General features: G+C 37.8%; 2 protein-coding genes across 2 annotated transcripts in view; both read left to right on the top strand.

Moving 5' to 3' along the window:
• The first annotated feature begins 2272 nt into the window (after window positions 1-2272).
• LOC125823082 (fatty acid amide hydrolase-like) overlaps window positions 2273-26903 on the top strand; it is a 339008-nt gene continuing 314377 nt past the window's right edge. The window contains exon 1 of the mRNA XM_049502504.1: window positions 2273-2279. The gene's annotated coding sequence lies outside the window, so the exon portion shown is untranslated. The remainder of the gene's footprint in view (window positions 2280-26903) is intronic.
• The window catches only part of LOC125823164 (uncharacterized), a 20180-nt gene continuing 20042 nt past the window's right edge, over window positions 26766-26903 (top strand). The window contains 1 exon segment of the mRNA XM_049502590.1: window positions 26766-26877. Coding sequence (XP_049358547.1) covers window positions 26766-26877 — 112 coding nt within the window.

Genomic DNA, 26903 nt, shown 5'->3' with positions numbered 1-26903 from the left:
TTCTTGAACTCTACTCTTAACTCTCTCTTGAATGTGAATTATGAATTCAAGAGTCATGGTTCATGATATGAAGGATATATATGATAGTGTAGACTCATTAATACATTCTCCTCACTCTCATTGTCACTTACTTGAGTCTTGGAACAAGTTACTAGAAGTTGTAGAAGACTCCATAAAAGGACTCAAAGGGACTTTCTTAGAATGTTCAAAAAAATTCTCAAAACTTAACTCTCAACTCTACCTTGAATTTGAATTATTAATTCAAGGTTATGATTATGTTAGGAATGATTTTAGGTATTTAGAAATATCTTAGAGTAGTTAGAATCGAAAAAGAGTGAAGGTAACTTTTGAAAGAACTCAAACGAAGCAACCGATTGCAAACTGGATGGGGCAGGCGACCTTGGGGCTATGGGTTGCGCAGAGCGCCAAACCCTATACTTCAGAGCATACTTTGTGGCGCTCTGGCTGGCGCGACGTGCCAGGACCCAACCCAGAAGACCGGACAAAATTCTTTGCTCGTTTTCTCACCCTAATTCGCCTAGAATCGAACGGTTTGTTCCCCAATCACTTGGATTCGATTACTTAACATAGGTACACTCTAATATAATCAATACAGCCCTCAAAACACTCACTTAATTAATCTAAATAAATCATCAAAACCCCAACAAAACAAGATTTAGAATGAATTTCAAGAACACCTATCAAGAGCTCATCAAGAACTCTAATCTTTCAACTTTAAAAATGAAATTGCGCTGAAAATAACATGATTGGCGTGTGGGGGAACAAACCCAACACTATGGTAGCTTACATACCTCTTAGGGATCAAATCCATGGGGAAATCCGCAACAACACACAAGAATCTCGATGAACGCTTGATCCTCTCCTCTTTTCTCTTCTTTTCTCTTCTTGAACTCTCAACTAAAACCCTAGGCGTATATTTTAGGCTTATAAAAATGAACCTAATAGGATTAGACCCATAAAACTTTACCAAAAACGAATTAAATCTGATTTGGTAAGGAAATGACCAAAATACCCCACTAAAATCCGGTTTTGACTTTCCTAATCTAGACAGCCCAACTTCGAATGCACATATCTCCCTCATACGAACTTGAAACTGAGAAAAATCAGTGGCGTTGGAAATATCATTCAAATATATTTCCTACGGTATCTAGTTGTACGCCTAAAGCATCCTGATCTAGGATTTATGGTCGTTTGAAGTCAACCCAAAACTCATACTTAGCTTAACTTGCAAAATTTCAGATTTTGCTAGTTCCAATTTAGTTCTTTTTGGAACTCAAGGTGCTACATCTAGTGACCTTAACACTTAAGAAAAGTTTAAATTCCTTGCAAAAATTCTCACTAACTACGAAGAACGGTTCGAGTTTTAGCTCAAAAATTTTCTGGGTTGTTACAATATCTCCCCCTTGGGATCATTCATCCTCGAATGACGACTGAACTGGGTATAGAATGGGATTACTCTTACTAAGGTCTGAGTCTAATGGTATGCTCTTACTATATTCAAGCTTAACCCAAATCCTTAAGTTCAGATTATATACCTCTCTATAGGAAAATTCATCCCAAGACTATTGCTCTTTACCACCACATTGGGATCATATCAAAAACCACCTAATGTTTAACAACACCACATTCAAGCTTAGTAATCTAACAACTCCATTTTTTAAAAAGGACCTCTAAAAAGATATCCCCCAAGCTCTTTGTGACTCATTACTATCTTACGCTCAAACACTTCACTTGATTTCTCATCTTGTCATCTCCCCCTTAGTCTAAAGCTAACACTTGAAAGCTATGGACATATTATATCATCTCTAAATGGTCTACTTCTTCTTTTAATCTAACACTTGGGAGAAGTTTATCTCATGCCTACCAAACTCTCTATAAGCAGTACTAAGACCTCTTTCTAAGGTGTTTCCCTTAACCTCTTCTGGTTACATACCCTCTCGGTACACCTCTTAACATTCTTATTACTCTTGTGACTTAGCCACACTTCACTGCCCTTATCTAAGGTTAGGTCTCCCACATGTACCACTCATATCTATTCCAACTAGCATCTCAATTCCTCAAGTCTTCTAGATCAAACCTCAAGACTAACATCAGCACCCTCATGTTGCCATTCTTTTGATCATGACACTCATCTCAAATTCAAGCTTAATATTTATTACTAAACCCGAATATCAATACGATTTCTCACCTACTAGACTATACTTTATTACATAATCAGTTCTATAACCTTACAATCATCATGACCCTCTCAAACAAATGATAAGCCTAGCTTAGATCTATCACTTTATGAATACTTTTTCTCTCTTATTCAACACATGAATTTAGTCTCCTCTAATACGATGGCACATCGACATCAACTCTATTGTGGTTAAGAAATATATACTCTATCTCATCTTGACTAGAACCTTTTACTCTACCCATAAGGGAAAGCTCCTCATCAATAACTTACTGGGTGCATGACTATAGTAATATAGCTCTTCAAAACACTATATTCCTTTCTTAAATCACTAAACCTCTGCATACTTTCCTCTAACTCTGGGCTCTATCACTACTACTTCTCAGGATCTCGTAGTTCATGCTACCTTTTTGGGCGAAAATACTACCCAAGCTCTAAACATACAACCTCAGAAGGATCTTAGCTGAAACAGGGCTTAAGGAAAAGAGTACAACTCGCTTTTAGCTCAGAGCATGATTCATATAATATGAGTGCATTCCTTCTGAACTCAATACTTAACTCACACATAGGCTTCTCTGAAGCCCCTCTGAAGTCTCATGAATTTCTCAAGACTCTTGCTAAGAAGAACTCATCCATAAGGATCTGACTTTTCTATTCAACCACCACTAGTATGATGGGTAGTCGAATGAACGAATCTGAGAAATGTAGGAGTAAGAATAAAATCTCTAGGACATAGCTCTATTGCACGATTAAGAGTATGAAAGAAGGGAAACTTTTCTTAAATGTCTGCAGTCCCTCGTTTATAGAAGTGGGGCCCTCACAACCATAAACAAGATCCTACTGACACGGCTTCATAGACACCCTAGGACACTTGAACTCTGTGCTCTGATACCAAGTTTGTCACGACCCGAGTCTACACCCTGGACGTGACCGACACTCAAGAACCATTGTTGGTCCCCAAGCAAACCCTCATCCTGGCTAACTACAAGTGGAAGACTAACTTAAGAATGCAAAAGCTTAAAACTGAATAAAATTCAATAAACTCAACTTTTCGAAACTTTAATTCAAATGAACAAGTTAGAATAAAGATAATATATTCAACTTGCTATAAAATAGGCAACTTAAGTCTTTAAAACATTTAATAAAATAAATGAATAATACAGACTTCTCAACTATACTGACTATCCATGAAGTCTCTAACTGATAAAGATGGAAGTTGGGAAAAGACCCACGACATCCTGACTAAACTAAAAAGTAAATGAAATCCTCTAGAAACAAGGAGGCTAACCATAGCTAATTCGAACTCCCGGATGTATCAACGAGGCCCCTGTTAATGATCCTGAATACCTGTGTCTGCATCATAAAAAGATGCAGGCCAAATGGCTCAGTACGTTTAATGTACGAGCATGTAAGGGGAATTCTAAAACATAAATATAAGTTTGAAACTTGATAAAAAGGAAACATACTTACCTCTTCTCAAACTTACTCAACTCAAGGAATACTCAAGGATACTCAAAACTACTCAAACTTACTCAGCTCAGGGATTAGATACTCAACTCAAAGATTAGATACTCAACTGAAAGATATGATATTCGACTCTGGGTACTCAACTCAATATAAAGCAACAATACACATGCAATAAATAGAAAGCTTTATAAAATAGTAAAAACAACTTAGTTCGTTAAAGAAAATGCAATAACAAACTCAACTTTACTTATATAAATATAGTTTTTGTGGGAGATCTCTAATCGACAACCACCACTATGAGCCTAAGTGATGGTACATCGGTTTACCTCATGCTGCCAAGGACCATCCTATACCTTGCCGGGGGTATAGAACCTAGCTCACTAAGTGGATCCACTAGTCTATGCTAAAAGCATCTTAAGGAGTCATCTAAAAAGTATGATCCTTTACTACCCATGATGGCAACATGGTTTATGGAGACTTGAGTTAATATGAAATCGCATCCCCATATCAGTGCTCAATACTATTCCTAAAATATACTTAGCTCATATGTTTTTTAAAACAAACTTCTTCTTTGGTTTGAGAAAATTACTCAAAAACTTAGCTTAAAAACTCTCTTGGAATCGATGTTCCCTTTCTTGCTCAAAACTCTTTTGGAAATCTCAGTTTCCTCTTATCTTAAATGTGAAAACATTTAATCTTTGGAATACTTAGTTCCCATATATCATTTTAAAGAAAATGAACTTTACTTTTACTCTTTACTCAACTTCAAAGCTTAAGTCTTTAACAAAGTTTAAACATATGTAAAAAACTTCTTAAAATATGGTTCACGCCGAATTATGGACCTGAACGACTTAATGCAAGGTTTTCAATAACCATAGATAGAACTCATATACTTGGAACTCAAGAGTTTCAATGATACTACTAATTTCAATAATGCTCAACTCAGAGGGTTCATGCGGAATTATGAGCATGAACTACTCAACTCAAGCACTCAAAGATAATTCTCATCTCAAGACTGTTTGACTTATAAGGTTCATGCAGAATTATGAGCATGAACAATTCAACTCAAGGACTTCATGGGTAACATGTAATAGTCTCATTATTAGAAATATAATCTCAAAGGGGATTAGGAACTTAATACTCAAGACTTAGAACTTGAAGATACTACTCCTCTCAATGATACTTAATTTATGGAGTCCATGTGGAATTTATGGGGATGAACGACTCGACTCGAAGGTCTACAAACTACATGGAACTCATGTATATGACTCTTCTCTTTCTCTTACTTACTTCCTCTAAACTTAACTCAAATTGATGATGGATCTCAAAGGATTCACAATTGAACTCAAAGGCTTTCTTGAACTCTAATCTTAACTCTCTCTTGAATGTGAATTATGAATTCAAGATTTATGGGTCATGATATGAAGGATATAGATGATAGTGTAGACTCATGAATACATTCTCCTCACTCTCATGCTCACTTACTTGAGTCTTGGAACAAGTTACTAGAAGTTGTAGAAGACTCCATAAAATGACTCAAAGGGACTTTCTTAGAATGTTCAAAAAAATTCTCAAAACTTAACTCTCAACTTTACCTTGAATTTGAATTATTAATTCAAGGTTATGATCATGTTAGGAATGATTTTAGGTGTTTATAAGTATCTTAGAGTAGTTAGAATCGAAAAGGAGTGAAGGTACCCTTCGAAAGAACTCCAACTAGCAACCGATTGCAAACTGGATGGGGCAGGCAACCTCGGGGCTATGGGTTGCGCGGAGCACCAAACCCTAAACTTCAGATCATACTTTGGGGAGCTATCGCGCCAGGCCCCAGCCCAAAAGACCGGACGAAATTCTTTGCTAGTTTTCTCACCCTAATTCACCTAGAATTGAATGGTTTCTTAATTCTCCAATCACTTGGATTCGATTACTTAACATAAGTACACTCTAATCTACTCAATACAGCCCTCAAAATACTCACTTTGATCTCAAGAAATCATCAAAACCCCAACCAAACAAGATTTAGATAAACTTCAAGAACACCTATCAAGAACTCTAATCTTTCAGCTTTAAGAATGAAATTGCGCTAAAAATAACATGATTTGCATGTGGGTGAACAAACCCAACACTATGGAAGCTTACATACCTCTTAGGGATCAAACCCACTGGGAAATCCACAACTAAACGCTTGATCCTCTCCTCTTTTCTCCTCTTTTCTCCTCTTTTCTCTTCTTTTCTCTTGTTGAACACTCAACTAAAACCCTAGGCATATATTTTAGGATTATTAAACTGAACCTAATAGGATTACTCCCTTAAAACCTTACTAAAAACGAATTAAATTTGATTTGGTAAGGAAAAGACCAAAAATACCCCTCTAAAATTCGGTTTTGACTTTCCTTATCTAGACAACCCAACTTCGAATGCACATATCTCCCTCATACGAACTCAAAACTGAGAAAAAAGTCGGTGGCATTGGAAAGATAGTTCAAAGATATTTCCTACGGTATCTAGTAGTACACCTTAATCATCCTGATCTAGGAGTTATGGTCGTTTGAAGTCAACCCAAAACTCATACTTAACTTAACTTGCAAAATTTCAGATTTTGCTACTTCCAATTTAGTTCTTTTTGGAACTCAAACTGCTACATCTAGTGAACTTAACACATAAGAAAATTTTAAATTCCTTACAAAAAATCTCACTCACTACGAAGAACGGTTCGAGTCTTAGCTCAAAATGTTTTTGGGGAGTTACAGTTCAGCAGCGCTGGTAACTTTGAATTAGGGTTGCAAATAGAGCTATGTTTGACTGAAATGTATGGGCCTATTGGTCTTACTGGGCTGCTGTATTTTGGGCAAAAAATGGGCCGAGATGGGCTGGATTTTGGATAGCCAAATTGGCTGAATTAATTGAAAAGAATTGCACTTTGTTGGGCTACTATTAGGCTGAATTTTGGACTCCTTTTGCTGATTTTTTATAGTTTTTTCCTCCTTTAAATTAATTCTTTTGAGCTTGTAATTTAATAACTAGTATAATATATAAAAAGTTTAGTACGACATTTGAAATAAAGTAGCAAATATTATTTTCCAAAAGACGATAATAAGTAATAGTAGTAATGTGGATAAAAAAATGTAATTTTAAAATAACAAGAAATAAAAAAGATGATAATCATTAAAATAATAAAAATTAAAGTAATAGTAGTATCTAATAGATAATTATGGTAACACTAGTAATAAGCAAAAATAAATTGTACAATATCAAGTATTCGACTTATTTATAATTTAGAAACTCAACGAAATAAATTAGAAGAAAGGAGGAGGAAAATTGGGTGTCAACAAAGACTATCATTAAGACTTAACTACATAAATAATACTTCCTATGTCCCTAATTACTTGTCCACTTTTAAATTGACACACTTATTAAGAAAACAATAATTGATATAGTGAATTTACTATTTTACCCCTATTAATTATGAAGTGGATGAATTAAAAACTTAAGATTTTCAAGAAGTTCTACATTTTTCAAAGTAATGAATTGAGGATATAATAGAGAATTTTTTTTGTTCCTTCTTGATTTGTCAAAATGGACAAGTAATTAGGGACACCTGAAAAAGGAAAAGTGGACAAGTAATTAGGGATAGAGGGAGTAGTACTTTTTCAGTATTACAAATATGAAAGTTTTTTACTTTTTACATATATAGCAGTTTTAAAGAACTGTAAAATACAATTATTATTATTAATATATAGATATATTAATTATCTTCTTCCGTTAATTCAAAAAGAGTTCTTCATATCTAAACTACCGTGAAAAAAAAAGATAATCTTAAATTATTCTCTCTTTGTATTTATAGAATTCTAAACATTCTTAAATACATTCAAGTCATTACTAATCTATATAGTATTCTCTCAGAATTTTTTCATTACTGGTCGAGTTTAATTCTTCATTTGAAATACGGTTGGTAACTACTGCGTAGTTATCGAAAGTGTTCATTTGTCTGCATCTCTTCAAATTTAATCTCAATTTTTTTTTTCACATAGTTCATAACTTCATCTTAGTAATTGATGTATATTGTTTCTTTTTATACACAATAATTTGAAAAATGGCGAAGGAAGATTCATCATCTGAAATGGAACTACACGATGAATTTGTTGAGATGGTAACACCTGTTGGAGAGCCAAACTTTCGTTTGTTGTCTCCAATACCCGTGTCTGATTCAAACTGTTGTAACATCCAAAGTGTTAGTGTTTTGCCTTTACCGACAGTTGATCATAGTGTTGTTGATCGATAGAAGGAGGAGATGTCAAAGGAGTACCTGAGAAGGAGAAAGTTAGAGGAGATAAAAAAGGGGAAATCTATTGCACTTGATCCTGAAGATCAAGGTCGAAGTGTCAACGTCAAATGGAGAAAATTTATTGAAGTTGCACCACAAAAATCTAAATTGAAGGTATTGTCTTCATGAGACTTTTTTTATTCTGCCTATCAACTTTAAATAGTACTACTAATTTGAGAACTTACCCATAGTTAAGATGTCCTATATCTAGCTTGAGCAAAGTATTTAGTAGTTTTAAGAATTTTTTACTAAACTTTGAGGAATGTTTAGAAATATCCACCAACAAGTGTTTGTTCCTTTATTGGAGTGAATTGCCTTTATGCACAACTTATCCTTGTACGTGCATATGTTCCATAAGAGCTTATTAATTGCAGGCATATAACTTTTAAACTATTGTTAGTGTTAGTTTTAAATTTTTCAACTTTGTATTGTGTTTCATAATTGGGAATTTTATTTGGAAGTTGGCAAACATTAAAAAACCTAAGCTTGATGCTCCTAATCTAGATTTCTTCAAATCATTTGAAGAGAATTTGACCAAGAGTCAATTGCAAATATTTAGTGACACGTGTTTTGAATATTTTCTCAAATTGCCTCAATTGATGCTTCAAATACAATTGATACATTCCTTATTGATGATGGAGGTCATTCAATAAAAAACTTATGACATTTGGCTACTAGTGAATGGTTCATTGATACATTTTGGGTTAGGTGAATTTGCCATTATGATTGGACTAAATTGTAATGGAGTGGCACATAAAAATTGTAATTCACGGAAAAAAAATAACTTGGTCGTTCTTTGTTTTGTTGGCATTAAAAAAATTATTGTTCAAACAATAGCTGATTTGTTTTGAAGGTAAAGGCTAGACAACTGATCAGGACGCTGTTAAAATTTTGATTCTTCATTTTATTAACATGTTTTGTTGTGTGACTTCCGTGAAAATAAAGTACCCAATTGATATTTTGAAGTGCTCGAGTCTAGTGAGTATAAAACTTATTCGTGGGAAAATTTAGTATTTCATGAGACCTTTGCATCCTTGAAAAAAGATTTAAGAGGAAAGATTGGAAAGAAATTTAGTAAATTGTATGGATTTCCTTTGGCATTTCAAGAGTGGCTTTATGAGTGTTGTGCGCAATCAAATGAACAGTTTGCTATTATGATTGAAAAAAGGATCCCACGAAATCTAAGTTGAAAAGTGTTATCTTGCCCTAATTTACCCAAGGTTTCAGAGATGTTATCTGCCACAAAGGTGATTTTTTTAATACTTTATGAACTGCAAATATGAATAATTATATGCTTAATTTGTATTGCTGTTAAATTACTATGCATTTGAAGGTGAGCAATATTTTCGTAACTCCGTTTGAGAAGTCTACGATGAATTTGAATGATTTATTTGATCAGGACGTTGTGGTGAACGATGAATCCAATGGAGTCAAAGTTGCAAGTCAATTAGTTGATGACGACTTTACTACACAACCTCCTGTCTCAAGCAAAATGAAAAGAAAGCATGAATCTGTACCTCCTATGAATAATATGAATTTGATTGATGAGATAAGATGCATATCTGATGGACAAAAGGAGTTAAGGGAAGACTTTCAAGTAGTATGTGAATTATCCATTTTTTAGTTGTTAATATACTATATTGGTTAGAAGTGTTTTGATTATGTTATTTGTTGATTAGCTAAAACAAGAAGGTCATAATTTAAAGAAGCTCATGAAGGAATCTGATTCAAAAAATTTCAACGCAATTGAAATTCTAAGCAAGAAAGTTGATAGAAATAATGATTCTAAGGTATTCAATTAGAATCTAATTTTTTTAGATCAAATTATGTCTATGCCTATGTGTATTTTATTTCTTACTTATATATATTTAATTAATATCAGTATGAAGAATTTAGAGGCAGAGGCATGCATGTTGATTGTGACGATGAATATTATTAAAATAATATCAATTGTGACAAACATGTTACTCTTCACTTAGACAATATTCAAACCATCAATGAAGATTCCAACAATGAAGCCAAAATTCATATGTTAAATTTTATACCAAGTATAAGTAATGTTATTAATAGTAGCTTATTCCAGGTACATGAGCAATACATTAATTTGAATGTAATAGGCTCTTTATACTAATAAGATATCTTATACTAGGTATAATATATAAGTAAAAACATATCTATTTAATTTTTTTTTCATATTTATATTGTATCCTTGATATATGTTCTTAGAATAGGCAACTACTAACAATATTGTATAATTATACAAGTATTATTTGTTATACATTTTCAGTTGGCGAAGTTAAAACTAGGGAGTTAGCTCCAGAGCTCTTATCGACAAATTATATTGATGTCCCGGAGTGTCAGATTCATCCATTTACATGTCGAGTGACAAGTAAACAGATTGATAAGTCTTGTTATCCAGAAGTAAAAAATATTGTGACAGGAGATCTCACACGAAATAGATGGCCCGACCTATTACACCAGTCTCCATATATGAATAGTTATGGATCAGGTAACAATATGAGTGGAGGAGCCTTTTCCAAGAGTATTATAACAGGGGTTCACCCTTTTGGAAGTTTTACTATGGATGATGATTGTTTCAAGGAGATGGGTGAATTTAGAGAATGGATTAATGAAGGTCGCACACCACGTTTAAAATATACAATCTTATAATTATAGGAAGTATTCTTACATTGAAAAGGAGAATTCTTGCAATCCTCCGTTTGAGCCTAAATTTGAGTGCTTTATTGTAACATTGTTCATATTCGATAATATCGATTTTAAATTATAATTTTAGTAAAGATATATATTTTAACTTCGTCATAAAATGTTTTAAATATTGAATAATTCTTTGGTTGATATATATATATATATATATATATACTAGATTCACTGCACGTGTGTTGCACGTGTAGGTTAAGTCTTGAGATCCCTATACACGAGTTATTTTATTTTTTATGTATATTTTAGACTTTCAACATATCAATATGTATTTAATATTGCACTACATCATACTTAGTGAATGGCCAATCTATTTGCCTTCTTGCTTGTTGGGCATGTAGTGACGAACGTCGTACTCTTAAATTGTTATTAGGCAATTTGTTAGTAAGTAATTGTGCACGAATTGTATGGTCCCTTTTAATATTTGAAATTCAGTGTACCCTGTATTTGAATAACTTTATATACACAAAAGTAATGTCTTATGTGGTAACTGTCTGGTGTTTTTCATATCGTCTCCTCTTCCACCAAACCTAAGACTACATGCAATATAATTTTCATTAGCTACATGTGTGGTGTATGTTTTTTCCTATTTGATTTCTTACAATTTTTGTATTAATCAAATCTCACCTAATACTTTCTTGTAGACAATATTTCTTGTGTATGTCTCGGTGCATCAATCCGGTTGTTCAGTCATGACCTGTACCTTTTTTGTTGGCATAGATATTCCTCTAGTTAGTGCAACATATAGTTTGCCATGCGAGAAAGCATGCTGTGGAAATTGATATTGTTTGACCTTTAGCTTTATTTATCATCATTGCAAAAACATAGACGTATTGGAAATTGTTTTCGAATAAATTTTAAAGGGTATCCTTCATTTTCGCAGGGTGGGGGTGGGTAGGGTGGTGATAGTTGTATTGTTGGAGTAAACACCTAGTTTGTGGCATATTGACCTTTTGTTTTTTCTTTCTGCATGTATGACACTCTAGTCAAAGCCTCTACAAATCAACCATGTCCCATAGCATAAGCCATTTGAGGGGTCCAGTTTTCTCAGCAACATGATGGACACATTTTCTTTCAAAAAAAACTTAACGTATAAAATTAAAAGAATCATCAATTGTTATGTATATGTAATCGTGTAATTCTTTTCTTCTCTTTTGTGCTATAAAGTATCACAATAAGATAAAAGTTAGGATGGATTAGACAACATACCTATGCGGCGGTTTCCATTGGGCGTTAAGGTGTCTAGGTATAAATACATATCATATCTTTACTGAGGTCGATTCTATGTAGTCTTGCACGCTGCAGCCTAGTAAATATTTAGCCACTTCAAATAGTATAACTCGGGCACGTTGTTCTCCACCACACTTCAAGTCGTAAGCAGTATTTGTTTAAAAAGGGGAGTCATTTAAAAGTTAAGGCTAATTTGTTTTCTAATTAGTAAATGTAGAATCGAGTTTTTACTGAGTCTAACCTCATTTCATATTCTACATTCTCAGTGTTGCAATTGTTACAAGATACAGTATGTTCTATAACTTTCATTTTTTTGCTGCACTTTTTGCAAGACGAATACAATGGCTCATCTTTATTCAGTATATCTAAAATTGTTGGTTTGAACTTGTACAAACAATCCTGCAGATCACCAATATACCATATTTGTGATTATATTTTGGATACTAAAATGGTTATTATTTTTAGAGAGTACAAGTATATGATAGTATGTACTTGTGAATCACCTAGCAATCCATCCATAATATATACCAATGGAACTTCTATGGCTCTTCTTATTTCCTTACTTGGTGTTACCATAAAATCTTTATTTTTGCCCTTTACCATTTCACGCCTGTATTTTCGATGAGATTAGTTAACTGTATCACCCATTTTGAGTGACATGTGCTCGGTGCAAAAGTTTTGGGAACTTAGGAATTTTAGTATGTAATTACCCAACAATGATAATAGAATAATTGTGCCCTGTTATAGAAACTTTAAAACTAGTCTGCCTACAATGCTAAAGTATAGTATGTACATTAGTTGTGACAATCAGGTTTAAATAACATTGCAGAACATATGTGTGATTAATGTAATGTACCAGGTTCGTGGATTTTTTAAACTGTGGATTGATCAAGACGCTACTCATGGAAATAGTAAATATTTCAAATGTGCCTAGTGTGACAAGAGCTTGTTTCAAATTTGAAACAACAACTTGTAACAACCGGGTTCCGTCATTATAGAAAAGCCAACCGAGAAAAATTTTGGGTCAGAAAACTTTTTCGTAGCAACTTAGAATTTCCCAACCTAGTCCAAATTTGGATGAAATCAGAGTCATTAAGGTGTAGGGAAATCTGGTAACAATCAGGTTACTTATTTATGATTTTGTTTACATGAGTAGTTAGATAAGTTGTTAAGGAATCCGTACAACTTTACGAAATTGAATTCGGGTGAGTAGAACTCCCAGAATCGATCTTAGCGTGAACGGTATTTTTTTAGAGTCATTTGTTAAAGGTGTGTTGTGAAATGGGGGTCTTGGAATTATTAAAATACCTTACTGTTTCATGCAGGCCGCTTTGGCGGTGATTTTGGTCGCTCAAGCAGGCCGTTGTAGCGGGGTGAGGGCCGCTGTGGCAGGCCCGACGCGACTTAAGGTCGTAAATAAACCCCAAAACGTCTTTATTCAACACTTTTTAGTTTTTAGAGCTAAAGAACGAACCCCAGGCGATTCTTGACAGCTTTCCACCATTCTTGAGGCTAAAGGCAAGATTTTAACTCTCCAAATCCATTTTTTGATCCGTAGAACGTAATGTAATGGGTAATTATCGATGGGGGAGGGTTTTGATCTAGAAACTATGGTGGAAAATCCCTAGTTTGGATACTTGGGATCATGGGTTTGATCTAGGGTTCATAGGATTGTTAGTAATTCGAGCAATTAGTGATTGTTTATTGATTTCGGTATTATATTGATTCTTTGTAGAACAAGAACAAGCCGAACGAATCATGAAAGGGAAGGATCAAGTTTCTTAGGGTGTCAAGCTTGTTTCGAGGTGGTGTGATGGTTGTGATTCTATGATTGTGTAATATATGTTTGTTCTTGCTTCATTATTATACATGTATGTATGCGAATGTTAGATTATTGGTCACATTAGTTGTAAATGAGGAAATATGAATGATGAATGCCATGAATCATGACTTAATTGTATAATCTCGAGAATATACTTGTGATTGTGATTGTGGCTTGTTGAATGGATCGGGTGTTGTATTCTGACACACTAACTTGGATCTGTTGCCATGTTCAGACATAATTATGGGATCCGTTGCCACGTTCCGGCATAATTATGGGATCGGTTGCCACGTTTTAGCATAATCTTTGGATCGGGTTCCACGTTTCGATATGCTAATTGTTTGGGTTTGGGTTCCATGAGAGGACCAATCATTTGCTATACTTGTGTATACTGAGAAATGTGAAATTGTACCTTGTTCGTAAATATTGATAATATTGTGTATGTTCGGTATATTCATGTGACGATATTATTGTAATAACTTACTAATGTTGCACTTAGTGGGATAGCCGTGTGATCCTACCAGTACACTATGGTTGTGTACTGATACTGCACTTGCTCTTTCTTTGTTGAGTACATGGCATCTTGAGGCGGCTATTGACAGACCTCGTGTAGAAGATCAGTGATTCCTCCTTCTTCCTAAAATACCTAAATTAGTCATAAAACACCCTAGAAACCACCCAAAAGTTGCTCCAAGCTTGGGAAAGAGAGAGGGAGAGATTTCTAGCGTGAAGATGTCGATGGATTGTAGATTTATGGACAAGATCACCGTCACGAATCCCGGAAACAAGAATCAAAGACCATAACTCCGTGCAGCTACATGGCGCCCAGGTAGGCTAGGTTTTATGAATTGAGTAGTTATAAATATGTGTTCACTGTTTAATATATGTAAATCAATGGTAGGATTATGCGTAGGCCCTCGTGCACCGAACGAAATATGGTTAAATCCTAGGAAGAAGCCTCAGATGATGAACTAGTGTTAGGTATGGTTCAATTAATGCTTACATAATATACGTGGATGAGTAGTTCATTGGTGATGGTTGTGATTCTGTGATTGTGGGTGGTAGATTTGTTCTTGCTTCCTTATATTAAGTGCATGTATGTGAACGAAGCCTGTTGATCACACCTAATGTGAATAAGTATGAACGGAGAACTATATGCTATGAATTACCTCTTGTTGTATGATTGTGAAAATATATATTGTGATTGTGATTGTGATTGTGGATCGGGTGTTGCGTTCCGACACACTAACTTGGATCGGTTGCCACGTTTCGACATAAATATGGGATCAGTTGCCACGTTCTGGCATAATCTTTGTATTAGGTACCACGTTCTGGTATGCTAACATTTTGGGTTTGGGTTCCATGAGAGGACCAATGATTTGATATAACTGTGATGATTGAGAATTATGAAATTGAATGTGGTTCGTAATGATAATGATATTGTGATTCCCTAGAGTGGTTATATGTTTATGAGGACTTATATCCGACTGTTTTTTTGTGTCGAGTGAACTTGTTGCGTATAGTGTTGTTAAATGAATTGGAAACGCAAGGGTTCAAGGGTCGAATAATTAATGGCAAGCAAGGGATGTCGTAGGTTACAAAGGAGATTCGTGGTCAGTAGTTGGGAAGCTTGATATAATGTACTATGAGGTAAGGGTTGGGTGATAGTAAGAGAAAGTAAGGGTACTGAGTATTTAGATAAAATCCTGAGTATGAGGAAGACTGAACGCGTCTTGCGCTTGTTTAATAACCGCGTGAATGTCTAGGTGTATCCTGGGGATGCGTGGGTTGTGGTGCTAAACTAGTAAGAACGGATTGGTGCGTATATCGTAGGTTTGACTTGGAGTAGACAATGATTATCCTAGTTATGAGGATTACTCTAAAAATTCTAAGTAAAGCTGGGAACCTTGGTGCAATTTAGAAAAGCGACAAACCCCAGAAAAATCTTGGCTGAGGTTCTGTTTCTGTTTTGGCCGTTGGGGCAGGATTATTCTCGCCAGGGCGGTACCACCAGAGTGAAATGAGGCGAGGCAGAACCTCAGCCTTCCTTCTCTAATTTTTCCATGTTTCCCAATAAGGACCCCGAATGTTATCAGGGCAAACCTCTGCAACTCTATCAGTGTTCAGCAATCGAGATTAGTTTATAAAACTTAGTAATTCACCTTCTACTACGAAGAGAGCAGAAAAAATAGCATCCATGTGCTTACAAACCATAAGAAAAGTGAAAGATAAAAAGAAAATATTGTCCAAAAGTACAATTCCCAAAAAGGGGGCGAAGAAACAACTTAAGAACCCTGCAACCGAGAGGTATCAGTGTCGGAGTCTAACTCCTTTAGGCAAACCAGGCCTGTCATGACCTCCTATAGACTAGAAAACTGATAGAAATCTCCCTTATCCACTATGGGAATCTCCCGCCCTGGGGCGACACATGTAAACATGATCTTCACCGTCTTCCAGATCCGAACCAGCAGACGGTCAATCTTTAGACCCTTCCTCCTCTCCTAGTGCAGCTTGCGACGGAGCATCTCAAGCTTTAGGGTAGTGCTAGGGGGAACCGGGGTGATGGGAGTGATAGGACACCCCATCCTCCTCTGTACAGCTGCCAAGTCCTACTCTACCTGTGCTGTCGAAAATGGGGGATGAGACCCAGTAGGACGAGTGTCGTTGCCTCCCTCCTCATCTGACCCTGAGGCCACCTGGCTGCTGCTAGCCCTGTCGGTCCTCCTCCTCTTACTCCTAGATGTAGAACTCTGTCTAACAAAAAGAGGATTAAATGGGGGATCCATGGGAAGTACCTCATCAGTATCGAGGAGCGGCACTCTTGCCCACTTGCACAAAGCGGTTATAAGACTAGGCAGGAAGAATGCCTTCTTGTTAAGTCGGTAAAACATCTTCCACTCCGAGATAATCTGTGCCCCCACGTCTATTTCAATACCTTATATGGCACACACCACTACCAAAGCCTGAGGGAAGGTCACGTCTATGTGATTGCCCGACGGGTGGATCCTCCTAGTAATCAAATGTAGCCACCTCTTAGCATCGGGTGACCAATCTGTACTAGTGATGCCCTCTGCAGTAGCCCAGTAGACCCGGTCCCAGCGCGCAGGCTCGATCAGGATGTCCCTCAATCATCCCAGATCCATCTCTCTCAACTTGGCCTCATACTCCTCATTTGAGACATCGGGCACCTCTAATGCCTCATTAATAGTTGTGGCATTTAGGGGGATGTCAATTCTACGGATACGGATGACGAGGTGAGGATCGTCCCAACGCACAATGGGCAGGATTTCATAGAACTCCCTCACCCAAGTGGAACGTGCATCTAGGGGAGCCTCAGTCAGTATGCCCCATCCAAACTCCATAAGTCGAGCATGGAAGTTAGGAACCTTCTCCTCCATCTCCAGTAAATGGAAACCCCGCTCGCAACATAATGTATATTCTAGTAGTCATGAAAATGCTCTCGACTAGCAGCATCGGGAAATCGGACGAAGGGTAAATTTTCTTCATTCAAACCTGCAATTTAGAGAAACTTGCAAAAGTTGGAAAATAACGTTAGAGTGATAAATAACATTTCAAGGACACTTCATCCAATTTTAAGTGTCAACAATCGTTACTTAGTAATATAACCCAACTAAATGAGTTGGGGTCGAATCCCATAGGGAGTGATATGTGTTTAAGATTCAATAGCAAAGTACAAATATATTCAAGTCAATCATAGGAATAGACATTGTCGAAGAAAAACATAACTCAAATTAAAGGGTGATACAAGTGTCAAATAACATAGGGGTTTTGATTGTAATTATCACCTACAACATCAGCAAATAACACGAAGTAATAAGTAATGAGACGGGTTCTTGGGATGTGATTGGATTATAGGCTAAAGTAGACAAATGGGTAATTTCAATTGTTAGTAAATAGTTGAAAATCAGTGAATAAGCTAGACTTTAGTGGGGATAAACTTTCTCTCAAACAATTTGCCCCGAATCAAGTTGGTTTCTCTCGAACACCAACAAGCAGTAAATAAGAACAACCTACGTTTTGGTCCATTCACTCTCTTGAGCTGAATGTGTGGAAAAGGATTTAGGATTCATTCTCTCGAGCTGAACCTATGAAAACCCAATACCCACAGACCATCAATTCAGTAATCTTGGTTTTAAAACCACTCTCTCGAGCAAGCAGAAAACACGAAGGTAGAGTTGCATTTGCAACTACAACCCTTTAAATTAAACCATAATTATTGATTGAAATCACTTCTAAACAACATTTAAACTATCAGTTAGCAACACCCAAAAGCTAAATGAACCCATAATCACATAATCACACCTCAAGAATTAGGGTTTTAGCTAGACATCATAAAAAGTTAGAAATCGTTACCAAATTGTGTTTCCATCAACTGGGTAAGATTAATTTCGTCTTTACAAAGGTCCAAATTGAAGAATCTCAAAGACCCACTTCCAATTTCTCAAAAATGGAAAACTTCAATTCTTCAAATCTAAAGAAAAGTTTATCTCAAAACTCATAGTTCCAACTCAAAAACTGATAAAAATTCTATATTATGAAAACTAATTTTTAAACTAACTATTCAAAAATGTATTTATAGTCGCCAAAAATATGTTGCGAAGGACCATTTGGCGCAGTAAGTCGAGATCGCCGATCAACTTGGAGATCCGCCCTTTTGCAGTTCCATCGCCTTTTTGCTTTGGCCTTCAGCATCCTCAAGTTCTGTAACTTTGGGCGATCCAACACTACATCGTGGAACCACCCGGCGACACGCCGACTGCTCCTTTTTCTCACCGACTTGATTTTCACCTTCATGGCTTGGCACACTGGAACTTTAGGCGAGATAATGGCCATTCAACGACTCGCCCAATGGATTAGGCGATCAACATGCCTTTTGTTTCTTCGTTCTTTAAGCTGCCTTGTTCCTTTTTGCGCATTAGTGTCCATGCTTAGTTCCTAAATCCATATACCTGAAAATCAAGGATTTTACATCAGTTATTGGCACAAAAAAGCATTTGAGGACACGAAATCTATCCAAATAAATCCCTAAATGAGTCCAAATCGTGGACTCATCAATACCCCCAACTTAAACTTTTGCTTATCCTCAAGTAAAACTCAAGTTCATTAGTTCAAAAAGGATGTCTCAAACAGTGCTACACAAGACTCAATCATTAATGCACACAAAAGGACTCAACTTACTCATGCAACAATCAATTGTGCACTCAAAGATTCAAGTTGTGACTCACCATTGTCAAAGATTCTCAAGATCACAATACTTGCTTCAAATGCAAGTTCAAGCTCAACAAAGGTACTCAAATGCCCTCACAGAAAGAATAATTCCATATTCAAACACAATGGTTCAACAACTTATAGCTCCGGAATCACTATCAACACTCACACTAAAAAAGATAAACACAATGCATGATTTCACCCATAGGTTTGCCCTTATTTTCCAACCAACAACTGTTTCAGCTTACTCAAGATCAAAAAGGTCTTTTCAAGGCTTATAACGGGGCTAAGTGCAAATGGATGGTCATTTAGGCTCAATGGTTGTAATCCTCATGAAATATGGTATGAACAATTCTTTCTTCCTCTTTCTTCATCATTTTTCACTCATGCTCAAAAGTCACCCCATTATTCACTTTCCATGGACCGTTGGACACCCCATTTCTTTTTGCATTTTCACAACTTTATTCCAGAACTTTTTCATTCTTTTTCTTTTTCATTCTTCTCTTCTTTTTTTTTTTTTTTTTTGTATGGAGGGGTTCCATCTTTCTCAAAACCATGGGTCAAAGGGGACTTCTTTGCATTTCTTGATTTACCTTCTATTTTCACCAAACCCCCCAACTTAGGCTTATGGCTTAAGTTGGCTATTCATACAAACAACAAATCATGATAATTAAGGGTGAAGGGATAAAGAAAGGTCACAATTTGCATCAAGTTTCTTTCAATAAAAAAAAAGGCAAGGCTCAAAGGGTGTTCAAGCAAAGGTCACACACTCACAAGGTTGGCCATAAAAGAGGTATAATGTCAAATTATTTCACTCTTCAAATATTTTGCCTAAGGTCATTTCAAGAGCTTGCGTTACTTAGTCAACCGGACCAATGGGGAAAATTCTAAGTGTCATCACACATGGTTCAAGGTAAGCTCATCACACAAGGCATTGCCACTAATATCAAACAAGACTCCATACTTTCTCTAGTGTGCAATGTTCATCACAAGAGACTCATTGGATAACCGGCTAGTCATAATGAGATGCAAAAAGTTCACATATTGTCTATGCAACTTCATTTGGCCTCATCGTAGCCATACATTCATTTTGGTTCGATTGTGAGCACTTTCAAGTCATCGGTATTGATCATGATCGATACTCATATTTGCAAGAGAACAATCACATTCAAACACAATCAAAAGGTGCCAAAATATTTTCAGGAAGGGTCCAAAAATCATTTAGAATTAAAGCAAGGATCCACAAGCTCAAACATCCACAAAATACAGTATCAAAACACAGTTTATTGCTCAAAAACCCAATATAACCAAAACAATAATCACATAAGGTGGGCCTCACCCCACCACAAAACAAAAGCAATTTGTCCTCACATGCGAAAAAATATCCAAAAGTCAATAAAATAAGATAGAGAGGGAGGTAAAGAGGGATCCTGTCTACATAGTCGCTCCATCTGTCGGGGCCTCAGTGCTCGGTGCATCACTCTGATCTTAGGTCTCAGTACCTGGAGTCACATCAACAGTAGGAGGTCCACTAGGGTCAGCCAAAGGCGTATCTACCAAAGAAGTCTGCATAGATGCATCTACTATGGCCTCATCAGTCTCTATACGGCCCTCGTAAGAAACCTCCTCAGCAACCCCAAGCACCTCCTCATCCGTCTCCGCCTCAGACTCAGGGTCAGCTGCCTCCTCAGCTCTAACATCATCTCCGATGGTAGCTGGAGGCATATCTGGCTCAACTGGCACATCTGGGATCTCCACCATCCTAAAAATCATAGACGTGGACTTCAGCTAGTCCACATCTCTCCTCAGTGCAGCAATAGCAGCCTTTAGAGCTATCAACTCCTCAGTGACCCCTTAGCCATGCTCGTACACCGCTATCCTAGCCGTAAGGGCATCAATGGTAGCACTCAAGGGTGTCTCAGCATCAGCAAGGGATGTCTGAATCGTGTCCAGAATGGAGGCCTCAAGTCTGGCAGCACGACGATCAGCAGAATGGGCTAGCTTCCTTATCTGTAGTAATGCAGCCTGAGTGAGTGGGGGCCGAGAGGCAGCAGCACCAGTATTGGATCTGGGAGGCAGTGGAGCAGTAGATGAACTAGGGATATCATAAGAAACAACAATAGATATACCTGAAGGCCCAGTGGCCAGAGTAGGAAAAGGTACCTCTACAGGTAATGTGTCAGTATCCACAATCAGGGAGGAGTCCACTAGGGATGCCTTCTTCCTCTCAGCCTCATATTTCAAGTATTCCACCTTGATTCTTCAGATATTAGTAGAAGATGTGGGAATCACTTCTACATCCTTCTTCTCATCTATATGCACCTAAGCCTATTTGCACAGCTCGGTGATCAACACTAGAAAGGGAAGGGAAGTTTGGCGCTGCTTGGCCCTCATGACTATCTCCTGTGCCATAGTCATCCCCAGATTTATCCTTATCTTATCAATGATGCAACCCAGACAGGCTGCCTTGGTTAGGCGGGGAATCGACTCGTTCTGGGATGGCATGATAGTGCTACTGATGAAGCCAACCAAAACCTTGCAACTATGTTTAGATCCTTCTTCTCAATCGGTACTCCAATCTCAAGCCACTTGGGAGTACCATCTGATATTAGTTGTGCCAACCACTTCTTCATGTTTTTCTATGTCTTTATCTTGATCAGATGCTGGCAGTCATCATCAATATGTGGCATCACTATCACATTTCACCTTCCAGCCTCTGACAACAACATAGTCAACTGACTTGAATTTGGTTGTCAGCTTCTTCCCTTGTGGTATCAAGGAACTGTAAGCACTGTAGAATTCTCTGACCCAACTCGGAATGTATGGACCACGGGGATTGGTGAAGAGCTAGAATTTGTGGAACTTCAAGCAACTTATAATCTCTAGATATTTGTCGATGACTCCATCAATGGATAGCCTCTTTTCTTCAATGATTGTCATATGCCCCGCAGTCTTCAGTCTGTTCATAGACCGTGGGGGAGGGCCCTGTACTGGTGGTGCTAGGACCACATCCTGTGCTAGAGTGGGAGAAAAAGTAGGGAGCTGGGATGTCCTGATCCTAGACGGATCATTTAGCGTCTTGGAATGCAGCTCTTCTCTTTGTGCTTCTACTAGATCATCCTTAGGCTCAGAAGTGGCAGCCTAATGCTCCTGGTGCTCACCCTCACTCTCAGAAGTAGTGAGGTGAGTGGCATAGATACCGTCATTGTTGGAGCTGGCCTCCAGTGACGCAGGTGCCTTCCCTTTTCCTTTTCCCTTCCCACCTATTATGGGAAGTTTGGTATCGTTCGCCTTGGATGCAGCTGCATCCTCGTTGATCTTTATACCCTTGGCCTGCTTGCGGGGTGGAATGTTTCTAACATAAACCTTTGGTCTAGCCATGTCTGCAAAACATCAGAGAAAGTTAGGAATAATTCAAGCCAAATTGCAGAAAAATAGTTGTTTGCAGACTTGCCGAACCAGTTGGTGAGTCACCGAATCACTTTGGCGAGCCAGGTCGGGCTCACCGAAAGGATTGGCTCAAAATTTTCTCAGACAAATGGCATGTCAGCGATGGGAAGGACCTTTCAGTGAATCACCAACAACATTCGGTGAATCGCCTACAACATTCGGCGAACAAGGCTTAGACCGCCGAAAGTTACAATGCATTTTAGGGGTTAGGGGCGCAAAAAGGGTGATTAAGAAGGGCTTTCGGCGAGTCACCAAGTGCACTAGGCGAACTCAGGCTTCTCGTCGAAAGTTATAGAATCTAAACTCCAAATTTAGCATGAAATTAAAGGCGAGAAGGGGAATTCAGTGAACCGCTGAGTGGTTCGGCGAGCTCGACCCAGCTCACCAAATGACCCAACATGCCTACTCTCAGCCCCATCTTCCAAATTCAACCCCTCAGCCCCCGAGAACAAAATCAAACCATGCACTATTTCAATTAAACTAAGACCCAATACACCCATTCCCCCGGGATACTCACACTTCTCCTGATTTGGTCAAATTTGGCCATTTAACGACTTTTTCCCTTAAGAATGAGGTCAACCACTCTATAATTGGTAAAATTACGTCATTTGGCACAAATGCGGGTTACTTAGACTTCACCCGACTAGACCCAACAACATGCAAGCACAACCGCACAATTTGAATCTATTTTAAGGCATAAAAATACTCGAGAATTCAACAATCACGGCATTATGGGCAAGATATTCGAAGTAAAACAAGCACACACATATACAATTACGATCATGGAGGCCCAACACACATCACTAAGATAACAATCATTTGCAAAAGAGTACAAATCACTAAATATAGATTCGGGGTTTGGAAAACTAACTTTTGAAGCCGAATAAATACTTTGTAAAGCTAGGTGGCAACGGTATCCAACTCCGAACATAAACTTGATGACTAAAATAATATAAAAACACAAAAATATAGAATACTAAAGTGCGGATGTGATTTTGAAAATTTGAAAAGTGAGGGAATGTGAAAAAGTTTTAACTTTTGAACCATTGGCCATAAAAACCGTCCAGTTCTCGCCCATTCGGTGACATAAGTTTTGCTCGCCGACCCACTCGGCGACACACGGAGTGGGCACTGATATACCGTGAGTTTACGGTATTTCTAATACATTTCACTTACAAGTTGTGTGTGTCTAGGGCCTTTTTATATTGGTTTTTATGTGTTTTATCATGTTTTGCAGGAAAGGTGTTCAGGCGCGAAAGTTTAGAGACAACTGAAGAAAATGCAGAAAAGGGCATCCACGGAGGTCATCTACGAACCGTAGGTCCATTCACGGTCCGTAGGTGAGGACCGTAGATCAGCAGGAAAGTGTTGAGGACAAATCAGGGAAATCTGACCAAGTGTGGAACCACGGTGCCCATTGACGGTCCGTAGATTGATCTACGGACCGTACTGTTGATCCGTAGATTGAGACTGCGAGGGTTCCAGTACCTGATTTTTGAAAATGCTAAGTATGGAGCTACGGAAGGTATTGACGGACCGTAGGTCGATCTACGGTCCGTACTGTTGGTCCGTCGTTTGCTTCAGAGAAGATGATTTTTTGGAAGATGAAATATTTTCTAAGTCCCGAGTGACGGAAGTGACTTACGGACCGTAGATAGATCGACGGTCCGTAAGTCAGTCTCGTGGATCGAAGACGCGTACCTGAACAAAACTTTCCTTAATTTGTTTCCCTTTTTATTTAGGATTTGTTTTCTATAAATAGGACATGTAAACCTCGTTTTTGAGGGTTAGACACTATTATTCTATTTTTGCTTTGTAACTTTGGAGATTAATTTGCAACCCTAGCAATTATTGATTTCTAAAGTTTGTTTTGAAGATTTTGGCTTTGCAATTCAAGTAAATTTTCTGGGTTTATTATTTTCTTTAAGTAAGTTCATGATTTCTTCATCTACAATTATGAATTGTGTTCTTGCTAGTATGGGTAACTAAATCCACAACTAGGGTTGTGGGAACCATGATCGATTAACAAAGTATGAATAGTAAATAAGCAATTCTTGAATAGTATTTTGCATGTATTGATAATTCTTTCGTTTAGAAGTCTTTTTAACGAGTGCACGCGTTAGAACTCGCCTTGTTACTACTTGCCGGACCAAGGAGGTAATTAACAAGAAAAGAATTATCAACATAGATTTAGTGTGATACTATCTAATAGGCTAGTGTCGATTGGTGCGAAGTAATAACTAAGCCAAACATCGATTATGATGTCTAATATGAGGTAAAGGTAAGGGTTAGTAAATTATACACACGTAGCCGGACCAAGGTGCGGGATGAAATTCTCTAGATGCCGGACCAAGGATTTAGAGATACCTAACTTATCACTTTGCATGTAACATACTAGAAAAGGATTGCTATTACTAGGATTACTGCGTTATGAGATTATGGGGAACACGTATACCCTAGTTATTTCTCTTATCTTGATAACAACCAAAGTTGAGTTTAATTATTGATTACTTACTAAGTTTTTACTATTTGTTTCACACAAGCACAAACCCCCTTTTATTACCTGTTTCTGGAAATAATTTGACTAATTGAATATAATTGTTGGTTAAAAGTAAAGTCTAAACCATTTTCCTCGTGGGATCGACCTCAACCTACAAGTTGGGTTCTTTACTTGATAACGATCGCTTATGCTTCTGAAAGGAAGTGTAATTTGAGCGTGTCAAATTTTGGCGCCGCTGCCGGGGACTTTTGGCTTTTAGATTTAGTTTTAACTACAATATTGAACGTTAGTCAAATATTTCCTAATTTTATTTTATTTTTTTCTTTGTTTTTGTCTCTCTCAGGTTCCGACCCTAGTGTATGCCAAGTACACGGAGCCAAGGCGAACCACTCACTCCATACGATCCAGAGTTGAACAGAACTTTGCGAAGAATGAATAATCAAGGACTTCCAGTTCATCCTATCGGAGGAAATCTAGATGAAGCAATTGAGTTACAGCAGCCAAGAGTAGTTGGTGGGGAAAACCGGGGTGTAGCTGAAAATCAATTGGGAGATGCAGTGAGAGTGCAAGGCCCACAACCGCATGACAACTATCGGGGCAACATCGATATAGCAGACTCTGATGGACCTATTGTCCTACCTCCTCTACCTCCAGGGCACACATTTGTGGTGACTAGTAGTTTGATGCAGATGCTTACAGCAAGAGGCTTATTTTCAGGATCGCCATCGGAGGATCCACATGCTCACTTAGCCAAGCTCAGGGTGGTTTGCAAAGTTGTGTAGGTAGACCAGACTTGGATATGAGCGTCATTGGGTTACGAGTGTTCCCTCTGTCACTGACAGGTGATGCTGCAGTATGGTTCACTGAGCTTCCTTATAACTCAATATTCACATGGGACCAATTGGCGGAAGTGTTTAAAGCAAAGTACTATCCGGTGTCTAAAAAGCTCAATCACAAAGATAGGGTCAACAATTTTGTAGCATTACCTGGGGAGTCTGTGAGCAGCTCGTGGGACAGATTCACTGCATTCGTAAGAAGTGTTCCAAATCACCGTATTGATGAAGAGTCGCTGAAGGAATATTTCTATAGAGGACAGGATGACAACAATAAAGCCGTTCTTGACACTATTGCTGGAGGTTCATATGGTGATTGTACATATGCACAGATTTCTGAAAAACTGGAGAGGATCTCTCGCAACAATAAAGCATGGAGCACTAGGAGGACAGATACTGGGAGAAACACATTTGCCGTTCATAATGCAACTGTTAACTCTACAGATGATATCCGTGAGGAGATGGCTCAGATGAGGACAGAGTTGGGGTTAGTATTGAAGCATGTGAGTGGAGGAGCAGAAAAGGTGAATGCTGTAAACTACTTAACTAGAACTCCACCACCAGTTGAGGAGTGTTACTATGAAGAGGACACTTATGCGGTGAACGATCAGACGGGGGGTTTCCGACCAAACGCCCAAGGATCCAACACGGAAAATTGGCGCCAAGGTCAAGGGAACCAAGGTCGGAACTATGGAAATTACAACCGAGAGGGTCACTATGTCCGAGATGGGAACTTCAATCGCGACAACAACTACAACAGGAACAACTATGGCAATAGAAATGATCGGGTTGGACCCTATGTTCCCCCTCAAAATCGGGAATCTGGTGCTAGGGAAGTTGGAGGAAATATGACGCGTATCGAAGATATGCTGCATAAGATGATGAGAAGGTTTGATACAACAGATGAGAACGTGAAAGAGATGAGAAATGACTTATCTGGTATTGGTCAAAAGGTTGACGCCCATGCAGTGTCAATAAAGCATCTAGAGCAACAAATGACGCAGTTGTCTACTACAGTGAACCCGCGTCAACCTGGCACTCTTCCGAGCAATACCATCCAGAATCCAAAGAATGATGGACATTGTATGGCAATTACCACTCGAGGAGGTAAACAAACCATAGATCCACCTATG

This window comes from Solanum verrucosum, unplaced genomic scaffold, assembly GCF_900185275.1.
Source record: "Solanum verrucosum unplaced genomic scaffold, falcon-dt-bn FXZP01000301.1, whole genome shotgun sequence".
Classification (NCBI taxonomy): Eukaryota; Viridiplantae; Streptophyta; class Magnoliopsida; order Solanales; family Solanaceae; genus Solanum; species Solanum verrucosum.
This window is presented reverse-complemented; position numbering and strand designations above follow the sequence as displayed.